The sequence below is a fragment of the Juglans regia genome, chromosome 3 (assembly GCF_001411555.2).
Source record: "Juglans regia cultivar Chandler chromosome 3, Walnut 2.0, whole genome shotgun sequence".
NCBI lineage: Eukaryota > Viridiplantae > Streptophyta > Magnoliopsida > Fagales > Juglandaceae > Juglans > Juglans regia.
The window spans coordinates 30,300,896-30,310,570 of NC_049903.1; the positions used below are offsets into that span (position 1 = coordinate 30,300,896).

Consider the following 9,675-nt stretch of genomic DNA (forward strand, 5'->3'; position numbering starts at 1 on the left):
GAAATCAATTCGTGTTTAAATTTCCTGGGCGTTATTTTCTTTCTTGGCCTGGTTTTTAGTTGTTTCTAAATGCACCATTCATAATCCAAACTCATTCATTCAAGTTGCTAATCAATATATCATGCAAAATAAATACATAAAGTTCCATCCAAGCCCATCAACAAAATCCAAACTCATATGTATTACAATGGGGTGGTGTATTAATGTATTCTCATATACAAACTGAGCTTTTATCCTTAATAATAAATAAGCATCACAATCATCCAAATGATTAGTACCAAATCATTGGTTGCAGGAAGAATTACACTTGATCAAAAGGATTAGTTCCCTTAGTCTTCTTTTGAGTTGCTGAAGTTACTTCAGATGAAGCACTGGATGACGTATCACCGCTGGAGCTAACTCCATTCCTAAAGCTCTTTGATGCTAGTGCAGGGTTTCTTTGTGGATCGTTAGCTGCATGCACCTAATTATTAGTATACATTATAACTGAGCACATCAATTCATCTCAGGAGTTACAATTAAGAAATTAATAAGATATTCACGATTATCTAAATTCGACTATATTAATAAAGTGAAAATTCAATCTAATGCTTTAAGACGTAAATCTTAACAGCTAATTTATTAAACCATATCCCTCTTCTTGCCAAAACAATATGGCCTACTTCCATCATCATCATAGTTTATTTTATAAGCAACAAATGCTTTATTCTATAATAATCTACTCCCATTAAATTCTTAGACATTTCTCAAACATTATATAAGGCTTTAATTCCTGCAATATCATCTGCATGCAAGCCTTTAGTCACTCCTTGAGAGATACTGGGTTCCATGATTGCTCCTTGAACTGAGCTATGCCCGAGTCCAAGAAGGTGCCCAATTTCATGCAAAGCAACTGTCTCCATACTTTAATTTTTTTATTTAGTGATTAAGTAAATTTTTTTTAATTTACTCTTGATTTTTTTTTTTAAAATATTTAAAGATATAAAAAAATATATGAAAAAAAAAATTAAAAGCATTTAACCTTCTCGATAGAATTTGTCGGTGGTGTTAGCACGACTCTTATATATATATATATATATATTCAATCCATCAAGAAATCTGAAAATGCAACAATGCAACAGCCTAATTTTAATTTGCAACATTGATCAGCAGCTTAATTAATTGCTTCATTTCAATTATCTTAATTAGTAGTACTCATGGCTTCTAATTAAGATTTGTTTCCCTCTTCAGAAGTCAAATGATCACAAAAACTGTTATAACATTTAATTAATCACATGCGAAATGCGACTTATTCATGTATGTATACTGGAGATATATAGAAGGAATTAGGACAACAAAAATCCAAAGAATTTAGAATGACGATCGAGGAGGCTTATATTAGATAGAGGATGCAATATATAATATATATATATATATACACTACTTGTCAAAGAAACTTGTTATAACAAACTTTTATTCCTTTTTAGTCATTACCTGCTATATCATATGCCTATAGAAGATTTCTAAGGCATTATGTAATCGTTGCATTCAATGAAATGAATATTTGGAAAACATTGTATCCCTTCCTATTATTACTCTAATACTATAAATACCTCTGAAATGTATATGACCTAAGATGAAAACATACCTCAAATAGTCTGTGGACTTCAAGCCCCTTTGACAACGAATGGGAAGAGTAACACAGCAATATCATCATTATATTGCTGTGAAATATTCTGCACGTAGACTTCCTCAGTAATTGGAACTCCTCCATTAAAACCAATCTGTACACCACCACAATTTCTGTCAATCCTACATAACTATTGTTCATATATATATATATATATATATATATATATATATGAACAATTCATACAAATTATGAGCTTCCCTTGGCTAAGCAACAAGTAAGCTGCCATAAATCCATTTCATCATGGTGGATTTGATTGCTTTTTCCTCACATATTTTAAGTTAATATATACAGTGTTTGTCATAATTCATTAGCCAAGGGAAGGCTTATTTCTGGGTGTGGAAGAACGTGATCTAAAGAAATGTAGAGACATGGGCTAATAGAATTATGAATCAGAAATCTGAGTTTATGGGTATTTTATTTTATATTTTTGCTGATAAGGTAGGTAGTGAAAGAAATTCCACCTCTTGAAGCATTTCACGGAAGGCATGGTAATGGAGTGGATCTGAATCACATTAAGTTCCATCCACATCAAATATAACTCTTTGAAGAGGGGCAAGTGCAGCAAGAGAACTTTTGCAGCTGGTTCCATGACAAAATTAAGGCAATGAGACAAAGTAATGCAACCAAGTGAGCCATAAATAAGATGTGGTGCTTTAAAGTTTCAGAGAATATTTGAAAGTGCAGCACATCAAGAGGTCAGTCAATTCATCCCTAAACTGCTCTGCAAGAAACTTAATGTATTAAAGGCTCCTTCTCAAAGGCCCGACCTACAAAACCTATCAAAGCTCCTCATCTCATGGTTGATATAGAAGCCAAGAGATCATGATGAGTTGGGACACTTTATTCAACCAATTATAAAATGACATTAGCTTAAAGACTGGGGGCATCTCTCTTTAATTATCTGAAATACACTTGCAGGAAACTTCTTACTAAGAACTGAGTGAAGGATTGAGTTTTGATGTATCAAAAGAGAAAGACAAGCGTTAATCGACAGAATTCAAGCGACCGGATGCCGTGAACAGAATAGGGAAGCAAAGAGTACTATAGATTTGAACAATAAAGCTTTTTTCCCATGATTTTCAACAAATCTAAGTTTTCGACAGTAGTGGAATTTATGTTAAAGAAAACAAAAAACGTAGTGGCTATTAAATATAAAGGAATAAATATAAATGAAATATGCATTGCAAAAATAAATCTAACCTCTCGACAGTACCAAAATTTAGTCATTACCTGCTATATCATATGCCTATAGCAGATTTCTAAGGCATTATGTAATCGTTGCATTCAATCAAATGAATATTTGGAAAACATTGTATCCCTTCCTATTATTACGTACGTAGCCTCACACATACACACACACTTATATATTAAGTACTATGTGAGTGTATATGGATATAGAAAAGACCATATTATAGACATGCATGTTCAAGTCGACCAAATATTGAAGTGGATCAAGAGATCAGAAGTACTACATACAATAATTTGGGAGGTGAATTCAGGGACTCCATTATGGCTTAAGAATGTAATGGGAGGCATGCGTGATGGCAAAAATATACATCATCTGCAGCTCTCCCTGTGGCAATGAAAACATATTTACTAGAATTTCCAAAGCGACAAAGCTAGTTAAACTACATACATAACTGTAGAGGATCAATGTCATTTTACACGGGAAAAAAATAAAACACAAGTTGTAAGTAAACTTTTACAGAGCAGGGAAAAAGGTGTCGGAACTTACTCTCTCTCTAGCCTTAAGCTTCTCTTCCATTACAAAAGTAATTCCTTCTCCTTCATCTCAAGGAAGCTTCTCAGAGAGTCAGCCTTCTGTGATGATTACCATAAAAAAAAAAAAAGGAATTATGTATAAAACCATCAATGAATTATTCATCGGGTTTGGGAAACCAAGTTGCTAGAAATATATTTAACACTTCACTTGTACAAGTGATTTTATGGTGGATAACTCAAAATGATACTAACCTCATTTTGCAGACCATGAGAGATCCAAGAGATCCCCGGTGTAGACATAGATCCAAGATTTATATAAATATATATAATACCATATATATATTTATATATATAGCCCAGTGTCGTATAGAGTAAGTACAAAAACCACCCAAAGGCTAAACACAATGACACCCTTGACTCATGCCTCCCCGGTGTCACAAAAAACCACCCAAAAAATGTGCCCTTTTATGAGAAGGCCCTTATGGGCCGGGGGAATCGTTGCACTGAGTCTGTCGAACTGACTCAGTGAACGACGGGAAAGCCCTAAAGAAAGATTGCATCACTTTGTCATTTTGTAGCTGATGCTCCCTCAGCTCCCGCATCTCTGTCCTCATTTCATCCAGCTGACTCTTGTAAGCTTCAGCATCCTTCTTATATTGCTCAGCATCCTTCTTATATTGTTCAGCATCTTTCTTGTGCTTTTCAGCCTCAGACATGTATTGTTGCATTTGAACTTTGTCACGTTGTCTACTTGACTCGGGGATGACCATTTCCCCAAGTCCCCGTGCATATCCAGGTCGATGGCCAAGAACCTCCCTAAAGACAGTCGCTGCTGCCTCATCACTACGTTGCTCTGGTCCTAGGCCATCCAACCTACATTGCATCTCCTTCTGCACATTGAGAAAGCAACGATTATTAACAAAAAATAAGCTAGTGCTATATTAATGATTTTACTACCGTATAGAAATTCAACATAGATCCCAACGGCTGTTTATGCACTACTCACATAAGTATTTTCTGTAGCATCTGTGACAAATGCATTCTTTTTCTTCGACCAACGCGTCTCTTTGTAGAAGTCGACCAAATTCCCATTCTCATTGCGCTGTCATGTGTATGAACCATGTGACATTTGAACAACAAAAGCTATGAGTAACCACCTTTTGTGATAGTAAAGTAATATTGTCACTAAAATCTCCAAGTAAAGTGCATTTTCACGATTCTATTGACTTAATTGATTGTTTTCCCTTAGACATACCTTTTGCTCAAGTAATCGGACGAATGATTTACGTCCTGACGTGTGATTAATGGCCTGCTTCTTTCGGTTCTCCCGATTTTGAGCTGAAATTTTCTGTCATACACAATAGGGAACAATTACTTATAATAGACAAACAGATTTTCCACCACAATATTTAGACATATTAAATATATAGCTATTATATGGTTGTATGTGAGAAAGACTATCTGTACCTTAAAGGCATCGCTGCCCCACTTTTCACACAACTTCACCCATACAATGGGGTCCACCAGACTAGTTCCATTAGCCAACGCTTCTGCGTGGCTTCCATAGGATTCATAAATCTTGTGCAAGTCGTGGTGGAAGGAGTTGAAGCGCTTACGTAAGGCCTTTGTCACCGTCAATCGGTGGTTTTCGCGATCCCAGTCCAACACAAAGTCACTCTACATAAGGCAGCATGCAAACAATCACCAGTTATCTCGTTATTTAGGCGATGATTATACTACATAAACAACACCCCAAACACATGGACAATTAAATTTTTGACTTACCCGAACACGGTCAATGAACTCCTCTTTAATCGCTGGTGGGACATCCGACCAACGCTTGTAACTCATGTCACAATATTGTTTCACAATCCACGATACTCGTGTTGTGAACATAGCAGCGTGTTCACAACATGGGGCTGTCTCACCATCGTTTATCTTCAACTGCACTTTCCCGTTCTTCCTTAGCTTGTCAAAGAAAATGCATCTAGATGGCCCACGAGTTCGTCTCCTCTGTTCTTGCGTTCCTTCGGTCTCCATTGGGACATCTGCAGCTGTATTTTAAGGTACAATATATTAGTATTTTAAAGTGTAATGTGGAATATTCACACTTAATAACACATACAAACATGCTAATGCTTTCAAAATTAAAGTATTGGAAAAACATGCACCAGACTGTTCTCCAGTAGGTGCAGGCTCCCCAGCAGTATTCGGTTGTGGTTCTTGAATAGGTTCTAGCGCGTGAGTTGGCACAACGCATGGTGGGGGACTTGGAGGCTGTGTTGAGTCATCCGAGGAGGATTGATTACACTCCTCCGTGCTATGATATGAAGATAATTTCGCACCGCGTGGTCAGATGTGCCGACCTGAGTATGGGATATAACGCCTTCCACCTCGAAGACCTCGAAGTCTTCCTCCACCTCTTGAACTGGGTCCCGGCTGATTACCTGCACGAGTACAAGTTAATAACATAGTGGGATAAAATTGATGCCCTAATTGATACAAAATAATCTCAATATGCACAGACAGGTCCGTAAACAAGCAAATTTATCTACCATTTTCAGTTACTTTTAGGTAGACTAACCCTTACACTATGAGACTTTAAATAGACAAACGAATAACTAAGAGTCGGCCGTATATATACCTTGATAATGCATAGTGCATCCCAGTTCACCCAGCCTCCCGATATTGAACGTAACCTGAAGCAAATTAAATCACGTGTTAGGTACTATTTAATTTAGGTATAGATGTTGTAAAACTTGAATACTACTCTCAAGATTGTTTGCTACTTGCATAATAAGAAAATATGAGTTTGCATAATAAGTAGTTCGGGCCAGATAAAATGATTTTCTTCATGGTAGTAAGAAAATAAATCAAAACATATATTTCACCCAAACTCATATTGAACTGTCTATATACACATACCAAGTTCAATATTGTTCTCATATTGTCAGATGTCTATATACACATGGAAAATTTCGAACAAGAATTCTAATATCTCAACCTTAAATGAACGAAGTTCCTAGGTTATATTTACAGGTCGCCAGACTCATCAGATGTTGTGTGCCCATCCTCATCTGAATGTTCCCCCTCATTTGTTGATAGGTCCTCTTCATCTGAATATTCCCCCTCACTGGCCGCATTTCCAGACTCAGAAGTGATCATGTCATCATTAATAAAGCCTGTTGAATCTATGCATTGACCAACCGGATCCATGATTTCTCGTGCATCTACATGGCTAGGTAGTATATCAGGCCTATTCAGTTGAGTTGCCACTTGATCTGTGTTATCACACTGCACTGGTTCATAATAATATGATGGCTCATCTTCTTGATCGGCATCGGGAGTACTTGATTCCCCATCAAGTACTCCAAGAACTCTCGGTAGTACTTGATGGGGAATGTTGTATACATTCCTATTTGCATAGTTCTGCACAACACCCCAATTCCCTTTCGCCCTTAAATCTCTTATGTAGAAACATTGATCAGCTTGACTCGCCAACACGAATGGTTCATCCTTATACCAAGTCCTGTTCATGTTGACACTAATCATATGGTCATCCACCCGCACCCCTCGTTTTCGATCACCAACGTCAAACCAATCACATTCAAACAGGTACACCCGACGCCACTCCATGTAGCGTAACTCTACAATATTATTAATAACTCCATAGAAGTCCAAATTATTTGTGGCCTCATCACCAGTTACCACCAGTCCAGAATTTTGTGTACGACGGCGAAGTTCACGCTGTTTCGTATGAAACCTTTTTCCATTTATTATGCAAGCAGCATATGTTGCAACCCAACGGTCAGGCCCGCAAGCTAACGCGTACAGATCAGCGGACACATCAAGTGTCTGCGAGGTACGATGTTCCTGGATCTATATATTTAAAAAAGCAATTTGTCATAACGTTTATTATATGATTAGATCCAAATCATATAAAATGAAAGCTATAGCAGCACATCTTAGATAGGAATGGATAAGAACTTACACGTTGCTTAAACCAAGTTGGGAACTCAGTTTGGTGCGTGCGCTTGATGCAATCTGGGTGTTGCACCTTACATTTCTCGTAGTGTTCCCTGCATTTGGGTCATCGAGGCGAAGCAACATATTGAAGTTAGATGGTATTGGGTTCATAACAAATTGTATAGAATGAAAGATGATTTTTAGGCAAACTCGTTAATGCTTACTCTATATAAGGTCCAATCTCCGCACAATTATTGAGCACGTACCAGATGGCTGCCCTAAATAGTTTATCTTCTAACTGCACGTTCGAAGGCATGCCCAAGGGACGAACTTTCTGGTTGAAAATTTTGAACCCATCTAACGTTTCCGCTTCGTCGGCATCAATGTTGCGGTCCGGTCGACTAAACCTCGTCTCAATATCTTTGAGATACATGGAGCAGAATGTCAAGCATTCGGTGTGAATGTAAGCCTCGGCTATTGAACCTTCTGGGAGGGCTTTATTCTTAACATACCGCTTGAATTTGCCGAGATACCTCTCAAATGGGTACATCCACCTATATTGTACTGGACCCCCAAGTCTGGCCTCATGGGGTAAATGGACAGCTAGGTGGACCATAACATCGAAAAAGGAAGGAGGGAATATCATCTCCAGTTTGCATAGAATGGTGACAACATCAGTTTGGAGTTGGGCCAGGCGGTTGACATCGAGTGTTCGAGCACACAACTCTTTGAAAAAAGTACCAAGTTCAGCCAAAGCCAAGCCAATGTCACTTCTTAAATACCCCCCAGCAGCAATAGGGAGTAGTCTTTGAAGGAAAACGTGACAGTCATGGCTTTTCAACCCTGAGATTTTGCAGTCACGTCGAGATACACAGTTCGAGATATTGGAAGCGAACCCATCTGGAAATTTGATATCAGACAACCACTCACAAAATTTATTCCTTTGCTCGACGTTTAATGTGTACTGTGCATGTGGCATTGTTACACGATCACCATGCCATATCAAGTGTAATTCTTTTCTATAACCCAAAAGCTCTAAGTCACGCCTTGAATTGATGTTATCCTTACTTTTCCCTGGACTGTTCATTAAAGTGAACAAGATGTTGTCGGCAATATTCTTCTCAATATGCATAACATCTAAATTATGCCGAAGTCGAACTGTTGACCAATAAGGTAACACGAAGAATATGCTACACTTTGTCCAGTTCTGCTCTTCAGCAGTGCGTTTTTTCTTCCTATGAGATTTGCCAAACTGAACATCCCCAATCATCTGCAATTGATTTTGAATCTCTTCAGGACCAAATTCCCTTGGTGGCATGCGATGATCTTCTCTACCGTTGAACAACCATTTCCTCCTTCTCCATATGTGATCTCGGGGTAAGAAACGACGATGTCCCATGTAACAATGTTTTCGGCCATATTTCAACCAATTAGAGTCTGTGTCTGCATTGCAAGACGGACAAGCCAATTTTCCCTTTGTTGACCAGCCAGACAGATTCCCGTAGGCAGGAAAATCATTGATTGTCCACAATAAGGCAGCATGCAACATAAACGTCTCCTTAGTTGAGGCATCATATGTAGGTACCCCATCTTCCCAAAATTCAAGCAGTTCATCGATCAACGGCTGCAAGTATACATCAATATCATTCCCTGGTGACCTTGGACCAGGAATAATCAGAGATGTCATGAAGAATTGGTCTTTCATGCATGACCACGGCGGCAAGTTATAGGGGACAAGGATCACTGGCCAAATGCTATGAGGTTTAGCCAAGTTGTTGAATGGAGTAAAGCCATCACTTGCCAGACCGAGCCTAACATTGCGAGGATCCGAAGCGAACCAGCCATGATCTTCATCAAATTTCTTCCAGCACTCAGAGTCGGCCGGATGTCTCATACAAGTATCTTCTTTCGTCTGTTGCTCTTTGTGCCATCGCATATCACCTGCTATCTTTGCAGACATGAAGAGACGCTGCAATCTCGGTTTCAATGGAAAGTGACGCAACACTTTTTGAGGTACCGCGCGATGTCCGCGTGTATTTGGTATCCACCTCGAAGCCTTACATACAGGGCATTCATGAAGAGCTGCATTTTCCTTCCAAAATAAGATGCAGTCGTTGGGGCATGCATGGATTTTGTGGTATTTGAAGCCCAAACCGCGCTCCAACGACCTTGACTCCTCATATGATTGTGGCAATAGGGCATCAGGAAAGGCAGACCTCAACAAATCAAGTAGCATGTCAAATGACTTAATTGACCACCCACCGATTGATTTGATGTGTAACAACTTCACAACGAATGACAGTTTTGAAAATTTT

The 9,675-nt window shown here is 38.5% G+C and overlaps 2 protein-coding genes across 2 annotated transcripts; both read right to left on the reverse strand.

Annotated features, from left to right (window-relative positions):
- Nucleotides 1-276: 276 nt before the first annotated feature.
- On the reverse strand, nt 277-2,240 carry LOC118348064. Its single transcript, XM_035688949.1, has 3 exons — nt 2,134-2,240; nt 1,628-1,763; nt 277-463 (listed from the first exon to the last, which is right to left on the reverse strand). Exons 1-3 carry the CDS (start codon nt 2,199-2,201, stop codon nt 302-304), a joined length of 366 nt encoding a protein of 121 aa, XP_035544842.1. The 5' UTR covers nt 2,202-2,240; the 3' UTR covers nt 277-301.
- A 1,633-nt stretch (nt 2,241-3,873) lies between these two features.
- LOC108989579 lies at nt 3,874-5,434 on the reverse strand. The gene is made up of 5 exons (XM_035688777.1): nt 5,180-5,434; nt 4,862-5,071; nt 4,650-4,742; nt 4,401-4,496; nt 3,874-4,284 (listed from the first exon to the last, which is right to left on the reverse strand). Exons 1-5 carry the CDS (start codon nt 5,432-5,434, stop codon nt 3,874-3,876), a joined length of 1,065 nt encoding a protein of 354 aa, XP_035544670.1.
- Between the last annotated feature and the right edge of the window lie 4,241 nt (nt 5,435-9,675).

Excerpts from the sequence above, each read along its gene's own strand:
- LOC108989579 (XM_035688777.1), bottom strand. The coding sequence starts at position 5,434 with ATGGAGACCGAAGGAACGCAAGAACAGAGGAGACGAACTCGTGGGCCA. Across the intron at positions 5,072-5,179 it reads AGTTCATTGACCGTGTTCGG|AGTGACTTTGTGTTGGACTG; the intron begins GTAAGTCAAAAA and ends TGCCTTATGTAG. Across the intron at positions 4,285-4,400 it reads ATGCTACAGAAAATACTTAT|AAGGAGATGCAATGTAGGTT; the intron begins GTGAGTAGTGCA and ends CTCAATGTGCAG.
- LOC118348064 (XM_035688949.1), bottom strand. The coding sequence starts at position 2,201 with ATGTGGATGGAACTTAATGTGATTCAGATCCACTCCATTACCATGCCT. Across the intron at positions 1,764-2,133 it reads TCCGTGAAATGCTTCAAGAG|ATTGGTTTTAATGGAGGAGT; the intron begins GTGGAATTTCTT and ends GGTGGTGTACAG. Across the intron at positions 464-1,627 it reads AAGTCCACAGACTATTTGAG|GTGCATGCAGCTAACGATCC; the intron begins GTATGTTTTCAT and ends ACTAATAATTAG.